Source organism: Lampetra fluviatilis, chromosome 51, assembly GCF_964198595.1.
Source record: "Lampetra fluviatilis chromosome 51, kcLamFluv1.1, whole genome shotgun sequence".
NCBI classification, from domain to species: domain Eukaryota; kingdom Metazoa; phylum Chordata; class Hyperoartia; order Petromyzontiformes; family Petromyzontidae; genus Lampetra; species Lampetra fluviatilis.
Genome location: NC_136325.1, coordinates 3,157,093 through 3,181,091, shown reverse-complemented (window position 1 = coordinate 3,181,091; position 23,999 = coordinate 3,157,093). Strand labels below are relative to the sequence as shown.

At 53.5% G+C, this 23,999-nt stretch overlaps 1 protein-coding gene across 2 annotated transcripts in view; it reads left to right on the top strand.

The window, feature by feature from the left end:
- Positions 1–23,999, top strand: part of SCHIP1 (schwannomin interacting protein 1) — a 272,191-nt gene that overhangs the window by 182,285 nt on the left and 65,907 nt on the right. The window contains exons 1-2 of one of the 2 annotated variants that reach the window (XM_078878560.1): positions 9,385–9,489; positions 16,150–16,983. In XM_078878560.1, coding sequence (XP_078734686.1) covers positions 9,481–9,489; positions 16,150–16,983 — 843 coding nt within the window. In that variant the 5' untranslated portion in view covers positions 9,385–9,480. Of the gene's footprint in view, positions 1–9,384; positions 9,490–16,149; positions 16,984–23,999 lie in introns of those variants that run through there. The other variant, XM_078878559.1, reaches the window with a different exon arrangement.

The following is a 23,999-nucleotide window of genomic DNA, read 5'->3' as shown; positions in this document are numbered from 1 at the left end:
TCGGACTTTAATAATTCTGGCATGTATTATTTATATTATCCATAATACCGATTTTTTTTTTTGGTTAGATCGCATAAACATAAAATTGCGTCGTTAAACCCGCCACCACCGACACAGCCAATTAATAAGGTTTGTCACGTAAACAGAACATGCCAATTAGTCACTACTACAGCACACCGGTGTGTTGGAGAGCAAAGCCACAACATTGACGTTTCGCAAGTAATTACAACTAGCTTCATCAGGCGACAGCAAGATTTGTGGAGAAGTCCACGCGAAAGTCTACGTGTTAAACCTATTCATATTTACTTACTTGCTAACCATTTTCCCTATTTTTGCACCCCTATCTTTAGTTTATTGTTGATGTATTCTTTGCCGTTGTAACTTACTAACCCCCTGTGTTCCCCCATACTTGACATATGTGGGGCGGAGGGGGGGGTTGAGATGCACGCTTCGCAGACTCATCGGATTCCTCCTGCAGTCTAAGATGAAGATTCCGATTGTGATTTTTCGTCGCGACGTGCGCATTGAATCGCACAGCCAATGTTTGCGCCGCGTTCGAATCTGGCGCGGGCAGAGAGGTGCCGCGGGATTGGAGTTCGATGCCTACGTGAGCAGCCCTTCATCGCATCCACTACTGAACGAGGCCCTCACTGAGCAGCTGCCATCGAATAAGAGAGGCTTATCCAGAGTGATTCACAAAAATGTGAACACTTACATGAGACTATCGTTTTTTAATGAGAAAAATAGCGGATAATAACACTGCAACATGATAACAAATGTCATGTTAATAGCTTCAAACAGTTAAAGAGTCTCCACGTATTCGCCATCATTGTCAACACGTGCCTGGAATCTTCTCCAGGTAGTCTCCGGAGCCCGGAGGCACATTTCTTGTGGCGTTGTTGTTAATTCTCGGGAGTGTTAACATTTTTTTGAAGCACTCCGTATATATGTTAATAATTTAACTATAAACTAAGTGGAATAAAAAAAAATAATCAGCAAGTCTAAAATGACTCCCGGAATGTGTGAAACGTTTAGAATTGCGGCGTTCAAAATGCGAGAGAGAAAGTAACGCGAATTAATTTTGACGCTAATGCGGCGAAATGTAATTAATTACGTAATGGCGCATTTACGTTGCTTCTGAATTCACTCCGTCCATTCTCATCGCTTAGAGTGGCCGCTCAAGTCCGCTTCCAAGCCGGATGCCTGCAACATTAATGTTTCCATGCGGACAAAAGGAATGACAAATCGTCCGCGACGCTCCCCCAACCATCACGCGTGTCCTCGATCGCCACGTTCCGAGCCGCACGGCGTCACGCACGTGACGTCGTCGAGCGCGATGACGTCACAGCGCCGTATTATTATTTTTATTATTATTATTACATCATTATTATTTTTTCCCCATTTGGACGGTTTTTCTTTCGGGCAAAGTCTCTCCCCCGGAGAAACGACAACAGAAAAAAAAGCTATCTGCGTTCGTGCGCTCACCACCGAGCCACCGCATCCGACCAATCCAATTGAAATCTACGTCAAATCAGGCGATCGTATTGATAATTGAATACATTGCTCAGTAGGCTTTGGGCAGGAGACAGCACGAGAAGGGATGATTGATCGTTGGACGAGACTGGTCACGGAATGGCAGCCCAAAGGAATGGACCCGTCCCAGAGGATCGGTTCACGTATGTATGTTGAACTTTTTGTCGCACTGTATGTAGCTAACCGTGCAGATCTGCGGGTTTCTGTGGGTGTCTCTGTGGGTCTCTGTGGGTCTGGGTGTCTCTGTGTCTGTTTATTTATGTTGAACTTTTTTCACACCGTACGTAGCCAACAGTGCTAATCTGTGCGTCTCTGTGGATGTCTATGGATGTCTCTGTGGGTCTCTATGGGTCTGGGTGTCTGTGTGTCTCTGTGCATGTATGTGTGTATGTAGAACTTCTTTCACACCGTACGTACGGTGGTTCACGCGCGGGAGTGAGATGAATGTCAGCAGCGTTGGGCTGCGAGAGATCGTGACGGCGTGGGGAGGCCTTCCTCCAGAAGTGGGTAGAGCCACGGCTGAGCCATGCCGATGGTAAAATCCTAATTCAGACTCTGTCTTCCCGACAGACCTGCTCTCCACCTGAGGACGGCTGCTTGCGTTGTGGCCGAAACGTCGTGAGAATTATTTTATTATGTTTTATTTTATTATTTTATTATTTCCATTTTACGTGACTTTACCGAAAGAACCAAGAAGAGAAATCCTAATCCTTCGCGAGCGGCGTGCGCGTTTTGCCAAGCGGTGTTCCGATCGTTTTACAACAACAACAACAACAAAAATAATAATACAAAAGCCACGTTCAGGTGGCGAGCATGTGCGACAACGCCACTGGAGACTAAACGTGCGTGTGCGTCAGCATCTTTAATTTGCAAACGGGAGAATGTAAGGAAATTGAAATCGGCTCCGTGGATATTGCACACAAAACCCCGAGCCTCTAAACATATCTCTAAACATATTCCACAACCCCCACCCCACTCTCTCTCTCTCTCTCGTGTGGCGCGCCATCGCTTGCTGGGGGTTATTTGTCAACGTTGCGAAATTTTAAGCGCCGCCCGCGCAATGCGCTTTATTAAAACACCGCTCGGGTCCACGCGTCCAGCGGCGTCAGCCTCGTCGCTCGCGGCGTTTGCCCTCGCGCCGCGCGACATCGCCCCGCGTTAGGCGGCTTAGCACGCGGTCGGCTTTCGCGAACAATTTCATTCATAACGAAGGTTGTTTATTTTTGTTTTAGCGGTTGGATCGCGTGAGGGTAAATGCGTCGTAGCCCTCCACCACCCGACACAGCCGGAAAGGTTTGTCACGTGAACAACGCGACGATTGGTTTACTAATTCAGCCAACCGGTGTGTTGGAGAGTGAATCCACGACAATTGTAAATGGGCTGAGGTATTAAACTAATCGGCGCGTTGTTCACGTGACAAACCCTTTCCGGCTGTGTCGGGTGGTGGAGGGTTACGACACATTTATACTCACAGCGATCTAACCCAAAAAAAAACCTCGACGACATCGGGAGTTTCGTAAGGTTGCGATGTCTCGCCTGTTGCTGCTTGGGTTTTTGTTTTCGTTTTTTTGATAGAAAGGTCACAGATGTCGCAGTGTCCCCTGGAGCCGTCCCCGTTCGTTGGACTGAACCCTGCGTTGCGTTTCGGCAGGGCCGCGGTCGGTCTCGCTCTGCACCAGCGTACTTCACGCATTTTCAGAGAGGCACTTTCGCCGATAAGACATCAATGGGGGCTTCACGGTGGCTAGGAGATGTTAACGACCTCGCGAGGCATACAGGAGGTCGTGGGTTCCATCCCGACCCTGACGCCTGCTGCTGTTTATTTGGTGTTCGCGGTGTCTCTCGCTCCCCCGTGGTCGCGTGGATTTTTCCATCCGTGTCCTCCACGTTTAGAATCAACTTCGCGCGTCTAGAGTACACCTTGGCTGCTATGATAATCCACTTTGTTGCGCTATCATTTGTGATGGCGATGTCGCTTGTGAAAGAAAAAAAGCTGTTTAGCTCAGTCGGGCTCTTATCTGGTAAAATTACATGCAGATGGACGCGATACAAACACGCATTCTTTTTAAAAATTCTCGCTCGTATTTTTTTTTGCCCCGATTTTATTTCCCGGCGCCGAGGGACGCGGGGTGTCCGCGCAAACGAGGCGCCCGGCCCTTAATGGAATCACCCCGATTGAACACTTTTAATAACGTGAAATTAATTTGCATAAAATCAGTCACTCGGCCACAATTTCACGGAGGAGCTATATATTTTTTAAAAACCTCGCTAAAAAGCTGCCAATTGTCACCCTCCCGTCAAATAGGCGCTCATTTGCCCCCCCCTCCCACGCGTGGTGGCTTTCTCTGGCCAGAGGAGTCGTAAAAAACATAATAAGTGAACGCCGCGCATCCTTTTAATTAAATTTGCTGCGAAATCTGCATTGCCGTGACCACGAGCAGCTTGCGGTACCAGCCAACGCTGATGGGGGAGGGTGGGGCGACGGGAGGGGGCTGGTGAGAGGGGGCGAGGTCCAAACGCGTTCACTATGTGGGGGGTATGGAAGTCAATTGCGAAACAAACGTTGCGATCTCAGATGCGCTTCCGCGGCCGTCTGAACGCTCTTCCTTCCGACGTTATAGATGCCACGGTGAGCTATGCACTTTGAAATCGTCTAGATTGAAAACGCATTTCTTTGGAATTGTTTTTTTGTGTTTAGTTTATGTTGTCCGTTCCCCCACACGCACCTCCTATTAGCACAATTGGCTACGTACGGTGCGAAAGAAGTTGAACAGTTCTAAAGTTGGGTCTCTCCCGCACTCTCCTCTGTATTGCGATAACCCCACAGCCGGCACTGCTGATCATCCCAAGTTCCCATCTGAGTTGCCGCCACCTGCGATTGCAGCGAGCCTCAACCCAGCCAGCAATGACCACGTGCGCACGTAAACGAGGATGAGCGAGACGGCGCGATCCGCTGTTTGCCTTCCGTGCGCTCTGCACCTCGCCTCCTCCTGCATCGCTGCCGTCGAAACACGGAGCGGCTGTGCCGTCTCGTCGCTTTAAGTCGCGCAAATGTTTGCGTGGTTGCGTCGCATGCCCATCCCCTCTGACAACGGCGCACGGCTCGTGCCTACCCTGAACTTGTTTGGAACCACCGTGTGTGGCCAACCGCGCTAGTCGGAGGTGCGGGATGACCGACAAAGAAACTAACACACGACGACGACAACAACAACAACACCACGCACTTCGTGCATCACGTAACGAAGCATTGCCGGCAGGACGCGCTTCAGATCCCCGTCCCGTCGCTGCGAGATTTCGGGGAGAGATTAACACATTCCTCCTACGGAGGGAGCTGGTAGGAACGCTGGGTAGCTCGGTCAATGGCCAGGGTCAACAGCGGCGTGTTGTATTCCGCAAATATGCCCGACTGTGAGGGCGGGCACAAGCCGGCGTGAGTAGGTTAAACGTTGAGTTTAATAAGGGCACCACGGGGTGACCAGCCCCTCCCCACCCAGCCCCACCCCTCCCACCCCCCACCCAGCCCCACCCCTCCCTACCCTACCCTCCCCACCCAACCCCTCCCCACCCACCCTTCCCCACCCAGCCCCACCCTCCCCTCCCCACCCAGCCCCTCCCTCCCCAACCAGCCTCTCCCTGTACGACGGACGGACACAATAATCCCCTGTGGGCTGGTGTAACCAGGAGGTTCCTACCAGTAAAAACGATCGTAACAACAACAACGCCTTTTTTGTTGACTCATAACAACAATAACAAATATTGATCGTTTACACTTGCAAAGCACATTTCACCCGGACGTCACAACATTTCTGTACGGAGATAACACCATGAATATAATTTATAAAGACGGAATAAAATATAAAGAGAGCTGATGACATTGCGTGGGATAGCGATAAGAACAACCCACAAAGTAAAATAGAAAACCCCACGGGTTTTATTTATACATACATTATATATGAAGGGAGTAAAGAGGCATTTAGGAAACTATTAAACTATTTCTTTTCTTAACAGGTAAGGCCCACTGGACTATATAGCTGGCTTTTCAAAAGCGAGCTGCTTATCACTAATGACAGCTCAGCGAAGTGGCTTATCATCACGTGGAAATGTATAGCAGCAGCCAAATAGTCTAAACGCGTGATGTTGCTTATGAATGTGGAGAGAAAAACCGGAGGACCCTGAGAAAAATCCACGCGAGCACGGGGAGAGAGAGACGCAAACTCCAAATATACAGCAGCAGGCGTTAGGATCGGGATCGAACCCGCGACCTCCTGTATACCAGGCGACGTAGTCAACATCTCATAGCCACCGTGATGATTACGAGAGAGAGAGACGTCGCAAAATCAAAATATACAGCAGCAGGCGTCAGGATCGGGATCGAACCCACGACCTCATGTATACCAGGCGACGTAGTCAACATCTCCTAGCCACAATGGCGCGTGGGAACAGACGGTGGAGTCTTAAGGCGCGATGTCCATCGTCCCAGGGTCCTTCGGAGCGTTCCGCTACGTGCGTCTGGGGGTGAAAGTTTAAATCCACAGCAGCCGAGGGGTGGGGGCGGGTCGCGCATCGAGCGGGGGAGGTTCCACCTCGACACGCACAGCGCCAGCGGCAAGCCAGCAGCCGGAATCACACGAGGGCAGGACTCTCGCCGCAACGGAGTTATGGAGAGGATTGCAAATAATTTTATATTTGTGGGGGGAGCGCCATCAATGCGGGCCTTGCAGAATTTCGTAGCGGAGGAGGCGAGGAGTGGGGGGGGGGTGCATGGGGGGGGGGTGCATTGGGGGGGTGCATGGGGGGGGGGTGCATGGGGGGGTGCATGGGGGGGTGCATGGGGGGGTGCGTGGGGGGGGTGCATGGGGGGGGTGCATGGGGGGGGGTGCATGGGGGGGTGCATGGGGGGGGTGCATGGGGGGGGTGCATGGGGGGGGTGCATGGGGGGGTGCATGGGGGGGTGCATGGGGGGGGTGCGTGGGGGGGGTGCGTGGGGGGGGTGCATGGGGGGGTGCATGGGGGGGGTGCGTGGGGGGGGGTGCGTGGGGGGGGTGCATGGGGGGGGTGCATGGGGGGGTGCATGGGGGGGGTGCATGGGGGGGTGCATGGGGGGGGTGCGTGGGGGGGGTGCATGGGGGGGGTGCATGGGGGGGGTGCATGGGGGGGGTCCATGGGGGGGTGCATGGGAGGGGTGCATGGGGGGGGTGCATGGGGGGGTGCAACTCAGCCGCTCTCTCTTCCATCGCTACTTGGCCACGCGCGACCCAGACCGTGCCGTGTTTATTGTCCCTGCCTGCGGCGGGCGGTTGGCGATGGCACGAAGACACCGGCAAGCGAGCGGCGCAGTCGTGTCATAGCGAGAGGTGAATTGTCACGTTCCGGACGGACTGCGTGCGGATGGGGCGTCTGGTCGTTGGACGATGTTTCATTTTTACTCTTTGTTTTTTTCGGTAAAGTCACGTAGGTAAAACATTTAATTAAATAAATGAAAACAATTAAATTAAATCACGACGTTCCGGGCACAACACGAGCGTCCGTCATCAGGTGGGGAAAACAAAACCAAAGAGTATGAATCCTTGCAGTCACGAAAGCTTCAAATCTAGAATGGATGTTTCATTTTTGTTCCCGTGCTCTGCCCTGCGCGACCTCGGCGTCTCTCAGCACGAGCGCTAATCGGGAGGAATTTGACGGCGTGGTAATGCACGCGAGAAAAATGCGGGTTGTCACCGTCGTCATGATCGTTTATCAAAGTGTTGTTTTTTGTTGTTGTTGTTGTTAATGCTTTCCAACTAAGGTTGGTTCGCGATTATCCGTGATCTACGTCGGTCCACCGAAACTAAAACTAAACTCATCTTCTTGGTTCTTTCGGTAAAGTCACGTAGAAGGGAAATAATAAAGTAATAAAAATAAAACATAATAAAAAAGTGAGAATTATTTTATTATGTTTTATTTTTATTACTTTATTATTTCCCTTCTACGTGACTTTTCCGAAAGAACCAAGAAGATGAATCCCTGCAGTCACGAAAGCTTTAAATCGAAGAATAAAACTAAACTATTATTTTATCTTACCAGGTAAGGCCCACTGAGCTATTTTTTAGAGGCGACCCGGCCACGAACGATAGCTCGACGAAGTGGCTCATCACGTGGACATTAATAGCAGCAACATATTCTAAACGCATTTTGATTCCATATGTGGAGCAAAAAAAACGGAGTAAATGTCAAGCGACAACGACATGCAAACTCTAAACAAATACAGGCGTCAGGGTCCGGGTCGAACCCACGACTGCCTGCATACCTGGCGAGGGAGTTAACATCTCGCTACCCTGACTGTCCTCATGTCCATCCCGTCTTCCCGTGTTAAGCCGGGTGATGATGACTCTCGCAAAGACGAGCCAATGTGAACTACACGCTCGCGTCACGTCGCGTCGTTCTTTTGCACTTTGCCTGTTGAGAAAAACGGCGCAATGAATCACGGGGCCTTGTACTGCAGTTGCCAGAGAGGCACCAAACTTGACAGCTGCATCGCGGCTTCCACGACGCTCCGACACCAGCGGACGCGTGCAGACATCTCAACTGTGTTGTTTTTGGTTTACGTGTCAGAAAAAGCGAACGGATATAAGAAAGAACAAAACATACGCTGCGTTTATAATCCTCAAACAACTCTATTTTCATTCCACGAAAACATGTCCCTAATGATCGGCGAGCCGCAAAGGCTCGGAGGAGATTGCGACCCACGCCCCAAGGTGCTCGTTGCAAATGAACCACGACACGTCGCTGATCTCGTCAAGGAGCATAAAACCATCGTCACCGCATCGCGCGCTTTCGCGGCCGTCTGGAACGCTCTTCCTTCCGATATTATGAAGCCGCTGGGAGCTATGCATTTTGAAATCTAGATTGAAAGCTCATTTATTTAGAACTGCTCTTTGAGTTCAGTATGTTTGCCGTGTCCCCCGCACCTCCGAATAGCGCGGTTGACTACGTACGGTGCGAAAGAGGCTTAGCATACATACGTACACACGCACATGCATACATACACACGCACATGCAACCTCCAATTAAAGACTCCAGCACGCGTCTCGCGCGGCCCACCGGCACCACGCGGCGAGAGGCGCGCGTGAACAAACACAGTTAAATAAACGAGCTGATAAATAATGAAGAATAAATAATGAAGAATAAATAATGAAGGTGTTGCAAGAAGAAGAAGACCCTTGCAATTTACGTCCATTTACGCCGCTTGTCACGACTGGGCAAGGGGGGGGGGGGTAACCCATTAAATTTGCAAAAACGCTCAATAATTAATTCGCTGACATCACGTTAATGGGTCGGAGCGTCTCTCCGTTCGTACGGAGCCTCGCCCTGCTCCCTCGATGATGTAATCACCAGGGATACTCCGCTGGGGGAATTCTAGATTTGTCCTGTTGCTGTTGTTGTGGCGGAGGCCAGAGGGGTGGGCGTGTGGCCGGAGACACCCCACAGTCCGGGGTGCTCTCGGTACGTGTCCCCGACGAGCCGAGAGGGTTACATCAAACACCGGCGCCAGCAGCACTCACGCGCCTGCCGTCTCCCACGTTCCGCCCCTCTCTCCCATCCATCTCGCTTCCAGCTGCAAGCCACTTGCTCGCTCTCTCGCTCTGTCTCTCTCCAGCTCACTCGCTCTCCCTCTTCCTCCGTCTCGCCCATGCGCTCGTTCTGCTCTCCCCACCTCCCTCCCTCTCTCTCTCTCGTGCTCCCTCTCTCTCTCTGTCTCGATCTCGCTTGCCTCTCTCTCGCTCGCTCGCTCGCCTCCCACCCACCTCGCCCAAACATCGCCCCGTCACTTCACGCGGCGCGGAATCTCTCGGCTCCCCCACCCACCTCCTATTAAAAAAGGACCCTCGGCTTAAAGCCGACGGCTCCGCCCGTCGCAGCCGCCGGTTAAATCCGGGACATGCGAGGAGCGGCGACGGCGTCGAAAGTATGCTGACGGTAAGTGCGCTGTCGGAGATCACCACCACCACCATCGTCATCATCTTCATCGTCGTCGTTAGATCATCCTCTCTGGGCGTGAGTTGCGGGGAAGCTCCGTGTCGGACGAGTACCAAATCCCACCGACCAACCCGCCGTGTCTCGTTTGAATTTCCGCATCTGGACCGGAGGAATCGCCGCTAGTCGAGTCGGGATTTCATTCGATAGGGCGGTGGGTGGAGGCGCTGGAAGTGGGTGGAGGTCCCTAAGGTGAGATATGTGGGGGGGGAGGGTTGGACAGGGATATGCGGGGTTTTGACAGTTTAATTGCCTTGTTGTCGGGAGAGAGAGAGACTAAAAAAATCCATTCACCGGTCAGAGTCTCGAGAGCGCGCGGTGAGTCGGAGCGGTCGCGAGGTGACGATCACCGTCCGTCATTTATTTGTTTCGCTGGCGACTCGAGATCATTACCGGGTGCCACTGCGCGTGGTTTGCGATTCCTGACGCAGAATTTGAGTGAGCGCGTTCGTAGCGGCTCTGAAGAACGTCTTCATTAAGATTACTGCCAGGCGCTGTCGGAGTCTTTGCGGCGTCCCTGTGTGAGCGCCGGGAGCCGCTTTGCTCGGAGGAGCGAGGGGGTGGGGGTGGTAGGGGAGGAGGTTTAAATCTCCCGGACAAAATTCCGTGAAACTCAACCCGCCACGCGATGCGATCGCCTCCCCCCCCATCCCACGCAAACACACAACACACTTCACGCGCGCGCACACTGACAAAGATCTCCTGTATAGCCTTTAACGAGCTGTTTGGGCAAGTGCGGTTTGCGAGTATCTATGAAGGCCGAAACGACACACTTATGAGAGGGTGGTGGTGTGGCTAGCACCACGGCCAGACGTCTTTGTCTCCAAAGTGCCGTTGTGTAATACACATCGCACCCGCTACTACTTTTGAGGCTGAGTCGACCTAGGGGGAGGCCCAGGGACCTGCGCACATATTCGCCGCCAATGTTATTGGCCTTGAGCGGGAATCGAACTCGGGTGGCCGGGTTTGTAGCGCAGTTGCAGCGCTAATAACCAGCGCGCTGGTCGCACCCCCGCACGCGCGCTCACATCGACAAACATCCCGACGTCCACGCAGCCTTCACGCGAGCACCGACGAAGACCGGAACGGCACACGAGGGGGTGGGGGGGGGGCAGCACCACACCCTCAAGCACGCGCACCACGCGCGCAAGGACACACACATAAAAGACAAAGATCCCCCGTGTAGCCTTAACAGACTGTAGGTGGCAAGTGTTGTTAGCGAGCACCTATGAAGGCCGGAACGGTACACGAGGGGGTGGGTGGCCAGCACCACGCCCGACCGCCTTTGTCTCCCCAGTGGCGATGTTTACTACACACCGCAACCAGGTACTCATTTTAGGCAGAGTCGACCTAGGGGAGGCCCAGGACCGGTTCAGATAATCGTCAACGGTGTTGGCCGTGAGCGGGAATCGAACCCGGGTCGCCGGGTTCATAGCGCAGCGCGCTAACCGCTACACTACCACTCCCCCCACATACAGAAAAGCACGCACAGACACACACACGCACGCGCTCAGACACACACACAGACACACGCACACAGACACACACACGCACGCGCTCAGACACACACACAGACACACACACACGCACGCGCTCAGACACACACACAGACACACACGCACGCGCATGCACTGCGCTTGTGCCTAACGAGCTTCCCCCGCGTGTGTTCAGAGGCGTCGCCGAGTCAAGCGCGCGCCTCGTGTCGCTTCGGGTGTGAGGGGGGTGGGGGAGCAGTGGCGCAGTGGTTGTAGCGCGCGGCGCTTCGAATCAACAGCCACCCTAATTCGACTCCAACTCGCAGTCATTAACGGCGGCAGTGAATCATATCCGGGGCCGTCCCCATAACGTCGACTTCGCCTGAATTGAGTCGAACAGCGGCCACTAGGGAGATGATAACAACGCCGGCGGGGTGTGGTGTTGGCACGCGACCTGCTGGTCATAGATTGTGGCGAGGAGATGGGGGAGGACATCCCGCACTCTGTCCCACCACGCACCTCCTGCCAATCACAGACTGCGATGGGCGCATTTCTACTGCTTGGTGTGGTAAAGGCGGGCAGGGCGTGGTGCTGGCCACCCACCCAGCCCCTCTCGTGTGCCGTTCCGGCCTTCGTAGGTATCTGGAATATTTTTGCTGTTTTTTCCTGGATTTTCTGTTTGCACAGAGTCACTTTAAGATGTTTTCTTGTTCGTGTTTTGTCGTTTGTTTGCACCCGATTCAAGAGCCGAATGGCTTACAGGGCTATACCAAATGAATGGAAACTGAAACTGAAGGTGCTCGCTAACAGCACTTGCCCTACAGTCTGTAAAGGCTACACGGGGGGGGGGGGTAATTTGCTCACACCCCCGCTGATGTGTAAGCACGGGACACAAATGAGCACGCGTCTCGCTCTCCCTTCATCCGCCCCCGCGTCGCCGTCGCTGTGGTGAAAAAAAAATCGCACCGCGTTAGCGGCATCTCTGTAGCGATAAAAAAAAACAACAACAACCGCTCAGCGTGGTGCAGCGTGTACGTTGTTGATTGTATTTATCGGTTCTGTTTCCTTACATTGTCTCTCCCCTCCCACCACCCTCCACTCCCCCTTTAAACATGATCCTGTGCCCCGATCGGTGAGTCCAGTCACCTTTGGCCCGGTCCTTATTCCGAGGGCACGTGGCCCCGGGATTGTCGCTCGCAAGAGGCTTGTGGGTGATTTCCCTCCCCCCACTCCACCTCCCCTATATTCGCGTTTCTATATTGAGCTCTTGAACAAAAATAATAATAATTGCACCACGACATGTTGCATTGACTGGGGAAGGTGGTGGGGGGGGCATCGCGTTCGACCGCGGTGCTTGGGACTCGTGGACAGCGATGCAAGAATCTCGTGGGTAATGGGGGGGGGGCAGAGATGAGGAAGCTGTCGTCTTTGCAGTGACACGGCGCTGGGGTTTTAACAGTCGGAGAGACGCGGACACACGCAGCGCGCATGTCGCGTGAGCCCGCAGCAGCAGCAGCAACAACAGCAGCAGCAGAGGCACTGCCACGAGTCTGACAACAGGGGGCCCAAGCAGTTGCAGTCTTCTACAGAGCACACACGCACACAGTCAGTGGGCAGCAGAGTTACCAACACCTGTCCTGATTGTTCTCCTTTTGAAGCATCTGTCACGGGAAATACGTCTTGCCTGGACGTGAAAAGTCGCTGGTTGTTTTTTTCTTCTTCTCCACTTGCGTAATGAATAATACACAGCTCAAGGCAACGCAATAACGTGGAGATAATTTCCCTTTCTGGTACTGCGAGATATTTATTTTTCTTTCCATGATATGTGCCGTTTTTTGTGTGTGCGTGGAAATCAGAGATGCAACCCTCCCACGAGGGCATCATGATCATCGACTATAAATGCACGCGCCGCTGTATTGAACCATCGCTGATAATTATGATTTGCCATGAACAATCCACTTGTAGATTTGAAGCTTTCGTGACTGCAAGGATTCATATTCTTAGGTTTTTTCGGTAAAGTCACGTAGGTAAAACATCAAAATTAACGAAAATAAAATAAAACAAAAATCACGACGTTTCGGAGGCAACACAAGTCTCCGTTATTAGCTGCCGAATTAGCTGCAGCTAATTCGGCAGCTAATTCGGCTGTGACGGTCCCACCTGATAACGGAGACTTGTGTTGCCTCCGAAACGTCGTGATTTTTGTTTTATTTTATTTTCGTTAATTTTGATGTTTTACCTACGTGACTTTACCGAAAAAACCTAAGAATAACAATCCACTTCTGGATTGATCAAAAGGGAGCTGATGCATCTTGACCTGGGATGACCTTGCAAGCAGTCTTGAGGTCACGGCGTCAGCATGGAAACTTGATTCACAGTCAGAGGATTCCCTCGACTAATTAAAACCATGTAACGTGTTAAACAAGGTCAGATTGGCAATGTGTACGCATGGATTATGTAACAATTTCAAACCCATTCCTTCCACACTAAAGTTTTTCATTAACGGTACGGAAGCCGATGGGTGCCTGTCTGGTAAAACGGCGTTTGCGTGTTTGGCAACAGCACTATTTGCTCTCGGTCGTGACCCCACGTCCTTGGGCAATAACCCTCCGATAGGCAGCGCAACTTTATACGGCAATTTTTTTGTTAATTTTGGATCATCTTTACAATAATTATCGTGGCCCCTCCTCCTATTACCGACAAAACGGCGCATAAGTATGCATACGTATGCATAAACGCGTTCAACTTCAGTTAAAAAAATTGCTGAACAACAATATATGGCAGGGAATTGCAAAATAAATCACCGATCATGGCCTCATTGAACCCAAGCCTACATTCAAAGTTCGTGCAGAACGTTCACGGGGGTGAGGTGGGTGGAGATTTTGACCCAAGCTACGCTGCTGACACCTGGAATGGCTCAGGACCATCACTTGGCCACTGAACTTTGCTTGCCAGTGGTGATGGTGGTGGAAACACGGCAGTCTTTATCTCAGGGCTAGGTACGTTGTGTCCTTAATGCAAGGCCGGGATGCCCCGTTACATTCGTTTTCCTTGACACGACCCTGCCATTTCAGTGACGTCTACATTTTCGCTCATTTAAAGTCTACAATGCTGTTCATATATATGCACACACACACGACCATTTTTTTACGTACGCCATCAATATATATTTTTAAACAATAGAAAATAATTTGGGGGGGCGGGGGCGGGTACAAAAAAAATAAAACACAGCCACTTAAATCACCCAAAATGTCTAAGAGAATTGCATTTGCAACGGACACTAGGAACGCTTCAGTGGTGAAGTGTGTGCCAGTGCAGCGGCTAACAGCGCTCCGCTCAGTTTACGAGCTGCTGGTGTAGATGGGGAGGAGGATTAGGAGGGGGTTAGGGGGGTCTTTAACTCGTTCGCAAAGTGTAATGGGCTCCTCCCCCAAATCAACAAGCGCGCGGGGGCTCGTGTCGTGCTGTTGTCCGCTCACGTTTTTTTTATTTATGTTTGGCGACGCTCTGCCGGTGCATTAAAGAGGAGTCTCACTTTCGCAGCCCCTGTGCGCGCGCGGCTTTCACAAGTTTTGGGATCTTTATTCATATTCTTAGGTTTTTTCGGTAAAGTCACGTAGGTAAAAAATTTAAATTAAAATAAATAAAAGTAAAATATTTAATAAAAGTAAAATATGGGATCCTACAGATGTTTGAACTCGCGAAGCTCTCCGCGAGTCTGTGGGTAATCCTTTGATAGGTTTGGCCGCTTTCCAGTCGATTAGGTCCCTAATGGCAATGCAACTTCATATATTGGCAGCGCGGTTTCGCTGTGGAGTATCTTTCACGAGAGTTGTCGCGACATATAGACGCTTTCAACTTTAATTGGAAATTGTTTCCAAGAGAATTACAGCGGGTTTCACGCTCCTTAGAGACCGTCGGCAACTTTGGCATCTCGGTCTTAGAGAGATGTTAGGCAACCTGCTGCCATTTTTTGTTGTTTAAATAATAGTAGCTGGACTAATAGGCACCATGACTCATGCAGTCCAATCGAAGGTTGGCACTTTGCCCAAATACCCCCGGCTTCCTTTGTAATTGCTCTGTTAGACTTTTAGTTATGATGCCGAACACAAATTGGCCTATCTTGTAATAATAAACAGCGATGATCACACTTGATCTTTGTCGTCTAATGAGGGGGGGAGGCATTTAAGAAAAGTTCATGAATGTTTGAGTGCCATTCTCTTGCCAATGTAAATATTGGCTGAGCTTGTTGCTTTGAGCTTGGAGAAAAAAAAATGTTTGTTCCTGCAGCTTCTGTTTGCGCTGTGTTTAATTATTGCACCCATCGCCTTTGCTCAAACATTCCTCGGCGTAACATTCCTTGCGATTTGGATGCATAGCACGCGGTGAATAGATATTGATTTGTGCCCGGACTGGATGATGATGCTGGCGATGATGATAATTGTGGCAGTGGTAATAGGCATGGAGATAAGTTAAGTACTGATTATGGTGACCATGATAAGCTATGATTTTGGTGAAAGCTGTAACAACAGTTATGATGTTAATGGTAATAATGGTGATGCTCGTGAAGGCTGCAATTCTGACACTGATGGCAACGGTGGTGATGATGATGGCGATGTTCATAGCAGTGATGATGATATTGTTGGTGATGGTGATATTGATGAGAGTGGCGATAATGATTATGATATCAATTGTGACAATGGTGATGCACACGAAGACTGTGACAGTGGTAATGATGATGATGATGATGTTTATATCGATGAAGCCAGGGATGACATTGATGATTGCTCGTTGGCGATGTCAGTGATGGTGCATGCGTGCACGAGCGACAGAGTAGCGGTTAGCTACGAACCCAGTAACCCCAGTTCGATTCCCGCTACGGGCAACGCCAGTGACGATGATATGAACCGGTCCTGGGCCTCCCCTAGGTCGACTCAGCTTCCAATGAGTACCTGGTGCGGTGTGCAACCATCGCCACTAGGGAGACAAAGGCGACTGGGCGTGGTGCTGGCCACCCACCCCCTCGTGTGCCGTGCCGACCTTCGTAGGTGCCCGCTAACAACAGCACTTGCCCCAAAAGTCTGTTAAGGCTACACGGGGGATCTTTGTCTTTGTCTCGCTCGTGCAGGACTCCGGCGAGGATGGCATGGACCTCGGCAGTGACCCCTGCAGCCGCTCCACCTCGGAGTCCGGCTCCAGCAAAGTGACTCCGTGCTCCGACTGCAAGTCCTCGCCCAGCCTCGACCTCGAGACGCTGGCCGACCTGGACGACGACGACGATGACGACGACGAGGAGGAGGAGGACGACGAAGACGACGACGACCGGCGTGGCGGAGGCCTGGCGGTCGCGCGCCGGTTCCCGCGGAGCGTCTTCGGGGAGTGGCGCCAGGCCTCGTTTTTCCAGGGGGGCTCAACGTCGCGCGGCGCGGCGACGCCGACCGAGCTGTCGCGTCCGGCCAACGACGACGACGACGATGACCACGACGACCTGCAGCTGGGCCGCACGCAGGCCGGGCAGCACGCCGGGAACAGTCGCTGCTCCACCAGCGCCGCCGCGGCCGCGGCGATCGTCCCCTCGCCGTCTCCCTCGCCGTCTCCCTCGCTCTCCCCGTCCCCTCCGACCTCCATGGCCACGACGAGCGAGGAGGGCGACGGCGGCAGCGGCAGCGGCGGCGGCGGCGTCCGCTCGGGAAGGAGCGAGGCCTCGGTGGCGGCCGTGAAGGAGGGCGGTCCGGGGGAGCGGGCATGGCAGGGGCTCGCTCGAGACGACGACCAGGATGATGATGACGATGACGATGAGGAGGAGGAGGATGAGTCACTGTCGGCCGGGCCGCCCACCATGGACTGGGAGGCGCTGGAGAGGCACCTGGCCGGGCTGCAGAAGCGCGAGCAGATCGAGCAGATCGAGGCTCGGGCCGCCAGAGCGGGCACGGCGGCCGCCACCCTCAGCACCTTCACCTCGGTGAGTGCCGCCCCCCCACCCCCGCCCCGTGCCCGGAGCAGTTCACCTTGACGGGGTCCGTCGTTATTTCTACTTTGCCTTTCTATTTTTTTTTTTATCGGCGAGGACAAACGCAGAAACGCCGGCAGAAAGCGGCGACGGGGAAAGAAAGATAAAAAACACAAACTCAACGTGTCCATCGGCCTGCACGGGGAGATGGTAGGTAATAATCGGCGACGTTTTCGTTCCTAGTGCCCTCTCGCTTCGTCGGGAACGGAACCGGGGTTCGGCAACGGCGCGTGGCTCGGACAGGGTTCAGCGCAACCCCCGGGATCGCTCATCGGAGAGCGGCGAATCACGAGGGCGCAAAAACGCCCACGGTCGGACGTCCGCGATGCACGGGCCACTCCGGCGTCGCGTTTGGCGTCTGTTGATGAGTGAAATGGGAGCTGGTGCGGGGAGGGGTGAAAGTGGTCTGGTGGTATAAAATAACCCCAAAAAAACCTGTATTATGGATGAAATGTGTGTGTGTGTGTTTGGTAAACGTGTTTCCAGCCTGGCCTGCTATTGAAGCTGTCCACGCGCTCTGAGAAATTTCGCCAGTCTGGTTCTCGCTCTCTCTCTGTCTCGAACAATCACGTCAACTTGTGACCGCTGCCGCCGCCCAGTATGAGCTCGCCCTCGCGGAGAGCGAACGACCCGCGAGGAACCACGCGCACGCGGCAAGGCAGCCACGCGACGAGCCGGCGCCGACAATTGCCCGAGCTCTGCGGTCCTCTACGTATGAGGGTGTTACCAGCCACTTGCGTTAAGTGTTTGCGTGCGGCAGGCAACCAGAGCACCCTTAGAAAACCGCGCGCGCGCGCGAGGTTCAAGCGCGAATTCCACGCAGGCGGAACAGGTGGAGGCCACATTTTTTTGCTGTGCCGCCCTCTTCTGGCGAGCGCAGGGGACCTGGCACCTCCTCCTCCTCGATGCGACATTTGTGCAAAATCCACCAACCCTCGCCTGCTGCTGCTTCTGCTGCCATAGCACACGGGGCTGGGTTACAGGTCACGTGTGCGTGGCCACCAACATGGGCGGGGGGGGGGGCACGGGGGTGCAAAGCCAACCGCCCCCCCCCCCCCAAACTGGACACCTTTATTAATGTATTCTCAGTAGTTTGCAATTATTATTAAACGGAAATGTATTATATTCACCCGCGGTTCCTAATGTGAGTGAAAAAGCGAACTCCTGCCTCCCCCCCCAAATATAGAAGTGAAACCAAACATCGCCCCCCCCCCACACCGCCGTATAGCTGTCAACAGACCATTGGGCCACACGATTCACGCGCGCGAGACGCGCAAATCGCTCGTAGCGGATCGCGCCCTCTGAATGCACGGCGGCCGCGGCTTTGCCAAAGCGCCGGGAGCTCGCCGCGGCTGAAATCGCGAGCATGCCCTGTGAGGCGTGTTGAGCGATCCGAGAACGAGGACTGTCAAACTGCGCCCTCGCCGCCGCAATCCCTCAAGGCTTCCCCATCGCGCGCACGAGATTAAATACACGTTGCGTGCCCCTCTCCCATGTGTGCACGCGAGCGAGCGAGAGGGCAAGCGGGCGAGCGAGCGAGGGGGCCTCGCTCCTTGCAGAAGTCGGGCAGAGGGAACGGGGGGAATGGGGCACGTGAGTCTCTAAAACGTCGTCGTGAGGTTCATGGCAGCGCCGTATTGTGTGGGGGGGGGGGCAATGGAGTGGGAAGCTTAGCCACCCCACTCCAGCCCCACCTTTCTTCATTCAGAGGCAGCAGTCGACTTGACACATGTGGGTACAATATTGAACACCGCTGGTGGGGAAGGGGGGGGGTGTGTTCAAAAGCTCGCCCGGTTTGGCAAATAACAACAACAGGAACCATAGCCGCCGTTCGTCACTGTAGTGGCGGTGACATCACTATCGTGGCGGTGACGTCACTATAGTGGGGGTGACGTCACTATAGTGGCGGTGACATCACTATAGTCGCGGTGACGTTACTATAGTGGCGGTGACGTCACCGCGCCGCTGAGTGCCAGGGCAGGTTGCACTTGCAAGGCGATCGCGTGAAGTGTCGGAGGCACGATGCTGGCATGGAGGAGAAGGAGGTCACGGCGAGGGAGGGGGGGGACAGACAGACCCAGGAGGCCGTGGGTCGACTGACTGGATTCCGGGATTTTTCTGTTGCGCGTAGTCACTTTAATATGTTTCTTGTTCATGTTTTTGTTTGTTGCGGTTGCACCCGAGTCAAGGGCCGCACGGCTCACAGGGTTATACCTAATACATGAAACTGAACTGAACCAGATGCTCGCCGCAGCGCGCGGGAGCCCCGAGCAGAAACGCGTGGACGACAAAGACGAAAGAGCCAGATCGTCTCGCCTGCTCATTATGATCGGCGTTCATGAACGGTTGTTGAACGTTTAATTAACGTTGACTTTGCGTTACGTAACAGTACCAATGGACTTGCCATCCAGAGGTGCGCCGGTTCGATCCCATTTCCCGGCGCAGCAGCAGCTGAAACAACGGCGCGAGTTTGTTAACTCCCTTCCCACCCAGATTCTGCCCACGCTGCGGTATAGACGGGTTCCGTGGGGCTAAAGTGTGGGTACTCCAACCTCGTCCGAGGCATCTTGCCAGCGTGGAAGAGTAGGCCAAAGAGCCTCCAAGAGGGGGCTCTGTAGAGCTCCCGCGAGCGGAGGCCTTTACGGCAGCAGTGGCTTGGCCAAGCGAATTCAAGTTGAAGTTTATTTTTGTTTAAACCGGCTGAGAACCCAAAGTTTAATTTGCAATGTTGTGCCGTGGGTCACCAAAATGACCAAAAGCAATGAAATGAAAAAAAATGTTCATAAAAAAGAAAGTTAATCAATAGAAAAAATAGATTATAAATAAATAAGAATCAATATCATACGAATTAAGTTAATCGATGGAGCAAATATAATTCAGCGTAAGCAAACAACGTACAACGACGCAATGTCCCAGGATCCACAAACACGAAGGAGACATCACAGCGATACACAACCCCGCCAACTCCACTGCTCATGCGGTTGTCTGGTCTGACCACCTGAATGTGAAATTGAAGTTGTTCGCTTTCCATCTACATCAGCAACCACGCGAAGAAAGAAGCAGTTGAAAACTACGTGAACTCAACTATTTTTATTTGATTTTACCAGGTAAGGACCCATTGAGCTGTATAGTTCTTTTCCAGAGGCGACCTGGCCTCAAATAATAGCTCAAGGAAGTGGCTTATCACGTGCAAATGTATTGCAGGCAAATACTCTAAATTCATGTTCATTCTAAATGTGGAGGGAAAAACCGGAGACTCCGGACAAGAATCCACGACACCACGGGTGGGTAGAGAGACACGCAAACTCTAAATATACAGCAGGCGTCAGGGTTGTGATCGAACCCACGATCTCCTGTATACCAAGCGAGGTAGTTAACATCTCCTAGCCACCGTGATGATGATGAGAGAGAGACACGCAAACCTCAATATACAGCAGGCGTCAGGGTTGGGCTCGAACCCACGACCTCCTGTATACCGAGCGAGGTAGTTAACATCTCCTAGCCACCGTGATAATGATGATGATGAGAGAGAGACACGCAAACTCCAAATATACAGGAGGCATCAGGGTCAGGATCGAACCCACGACCTCCTGTATACCGAGCGAGGTAGTTAACATCTCCGAGCCACCGTGGCGCCCCAACGAAAGCAATTGCATGGCTGCACCTTTTACATTGGACGTGTTGTGCTCCCCACTTCCACCCACCACCCTCCTCTTTAAGCAAGGTCACCCTACACACGGGGTTGGTTCATGGTTGACAAGATTTACAGAGGCAGGGGGCGGACGAGCATGCCTCGCATTCCTTCATCAGATCGCTGCCTCTGATAATCCAGAGCCGTTGTCTGGTCTTCGCGCCGCCGTAGCGGATAGCAAAGGCGCTAAACATCTGCTTCCTCCTCTGCCACTGGGACTCGGGAGGAGACATTCAGGATTAAGCTTCCCCTGGACGTTGCTGTTTTTTTGGGGGGTTGTGTGTGCGTGCGTCTGGCAGGGCACCTGCGTCGGTCGCAAGCTCCTCCCGGAGGAGGAGGAGGCACGGATGTTTGTATAAGATTGTCATGCGGGGTTTTGTTGTTGTAAGGCTTTCACTGCTAAGAAAAGCGAGCGGGGCTTGAGCAGGACACGTCGCTTGAAGGGACAGAGGCGGTGCCACGTGGCCAAGACTTGTGGCGCCACAGTGGCGAGATGGTAACGACCTCACCTGGTATACACGAGATCGTGGGTTCAATCTGGGCCCTGAGCGCCTGATGTATGTTTGGAGTTTGCGTGTCTCTCTCCCCGTGGTCGCGTGGTTTTTTTCTCTCCGAGTCCTCCGGTTTTTCCTTCCACATTTAGAAACATGCGTTTGGAGTATTTTGGCTGCTATAAATTTCCACATTAGCCAATAATTCGTTGGGCTGTCATTTGTCGCTTCTGCAAAAAGAGCCATATAGTTCGGTGGGCCTTATCCGGTGAAATAAAAAGCTTAGTTTTAGTTTTACTGTTGCAAATTGTAAATTCTTATTTTTTACTCACTGCTGTGTCTCCCCTATGTACCCGGTCGTAAATTCAGATGCAGCGCAGATGCAGCTTTCTCTCTCTCTCTGAAAGCACCCAGCTTAGACGCGTGTTCGTCCTCCTGCATTTGATGCGGTTTCATTTGCTTCGCTTACTCGCGACCGCAAACAGACGGGCGGCTCCGGTGCCCAGGAATGCGAGAGCCTGTTGGGTCAGCGCCACATTCCTGTGCCACTCTTTGCTTTAGCGAGATGGTCAGAGGTGCAGATGTTGAGTGGGTGGTGCTGGTGGTGGGTGGTGGTGGTGAGCGCTGGGGACAGATGAGGGTAGCGGTTCGCGCTTACGCCGCGCTGCGAAACCCGGCGGGCCACCCGAGTTCGACTCCCGCATCGGTGACGGATTATCTGAACCGGTCCTGGGCCTCCCCTAGGTATACTCAGCCTCAAATGAGCACCCGACGCGCTGAGTGAACATCGCCAAAAGGGAGAGAAATTTGGCCGGGCGTGGTGCTGGCCACCCAGCCCCTCGTGTGCCGTGTCGCCCTTCACAGGTGCTACTCGCTAACAGCACTTGCCCCAACTGTCTGTTAAGGCTACACGGGAGGGGAGGGGAGAGGGGGGACCTTTGTCTTTTTTTCACGGACAAATAGGCGGTGGGTGGAGAGGGGAGTCGGAACAGGAGGAGAGGGGGGGGCGGTGTGGGATTGGGTTGGGTTTTCGGGTTGGGCAGGAGAAGGAGGTGGTTGGTTTTGGCAGAAGATGTGGAAAAGGCAGAGGCGAGGAACGCCCCCTCCCCCCTCCCCCTCTCTGGACTCCGCCAAACACCGCCCCGCGCTCGCTCGCCATCCCAGCCCGCACACCCCTCGCTCCCGAGGCAATCGCCGCGCACCGAGGTCCCGCGGGTCTCACCGGGACCTCGTGGGGAGTGGGAAGTGCCCAAGGACCTCGCTCGCAGCTCCACGCGTCGCTCACGCAGAGACCAGGGGTTGGTGTCGGAGCGTGCGTGGCCCTCGTCGACATCGACGGCGGCAGTCCGCTTCCCGACTCGCAGTGGATTTGCGTTTGCGAGTCGGGAAGAGCGACGCGATCAATCGTGGCGATCGTCGTCTTCACGTGAGACGTCGTGCAGCAAGAGGCGCAAGTCCGCGTACGAAATGAAGTTAGGGAGTAATCGATGGATGCCGGCGGTTATTTGTGAAGTTGCATTCACTTTATATCTAAGAGGTAACTTTTTTTTTTAAACCACCAACCGATTTTTTTTTTCGGTGCGTTTTTGTTATCTGCCAAAGACCCCGCGAGAAAAATGTTCTCGTTGCCAAAGGAAAAATCGAAGTCCAACTTGGAGGTAAATTCCGTTTTATTTCTGCCCCTACCACCTTGTCGTTGACAGAGAGCTTCACGAACTCTTCTTTGTTCCGTTTTTACACCGCGGATGATAACGGCCGATAGTTTGTCTCTCTTTATCAACAATAACATCTCTCTCTCTCTCTCTGCTGACATTCCAATTGTTTTAACGGATTTCGTTCTCGACGATGCCGCTGCTCTCACGAACGGAGTTTTGGTGGGGGGGGGCGGTTAGGGAATGAACCCTGTGCCCCCCAACACGAGCAATTTTTTCCTCTCGCCGGCGAATATTTGCCGCGGTGTTCCCCGGTGCGCCCTTGAGGACCTTTCGCCGACGGACTTGGAGACGCGTTCCGCCGGGCCCCGCGCAGGCCGCGGGCTTCGTCGAAGTCGTCCGTCGCTTTGCTCGGCCGGGTACGGTTTGGAGGAAGCCGTCGCAGGCACCGCACCGTGCGCTCGCTCTCCGCCGTCCCCACAGCCCTCTACCACCACCACCACCCCCACCCATCGATGGAGGTCCTACAGGACTACAGGACATTCGAGATCCCGTGGAGTCGACCTAACTTTAGTTTTTTTTATTCAATTTTTTTAACAGCCCGGTAAAAGGCACGTACCGCAATAAGGGATGGGGTGGTGGTGATGGGGGAGGAGTGGTGGTGATGGGGGAGGGGTGGTGATGGGAGGGGTGATGGTGATGGGGGGGTGGTGGTGATGGGGGGGGTGGTGATGGGGGGGGTAATGGGGGGGGTGGTGATGGGGGTGGTGGTGATGGGGGGGGGGGTGGTGGGGGGTGGTGGTGATGGGCGGGGGTGGTGGTGGTGATGGAGGGGGGTGGTGATGGGGGGGTGGTGGTGATGGAGGTGATTGTGATGGGGGAGGGGTAGTGATGTGATGTGGTGGTGATGGGGTGGGGGGGGGTGGTGGTGGTGATGGGGTTGGTGATGGGGGAGTAGTGATGGGGGGTCGTGATGGGTGGGGGGGGGGGTGGTGGTGATGGGGGGGGTGGTGATGGGGGGGGTGGTGATGGGGGGGTAATGGGGGGGGTGGTGATGGGGGTGGTGGTGATGGGGGGGTGGTGATGGGGGTGGTGGTGATGGGGGAGGGGTAGTGATGTGGTGTGGTGGTGATG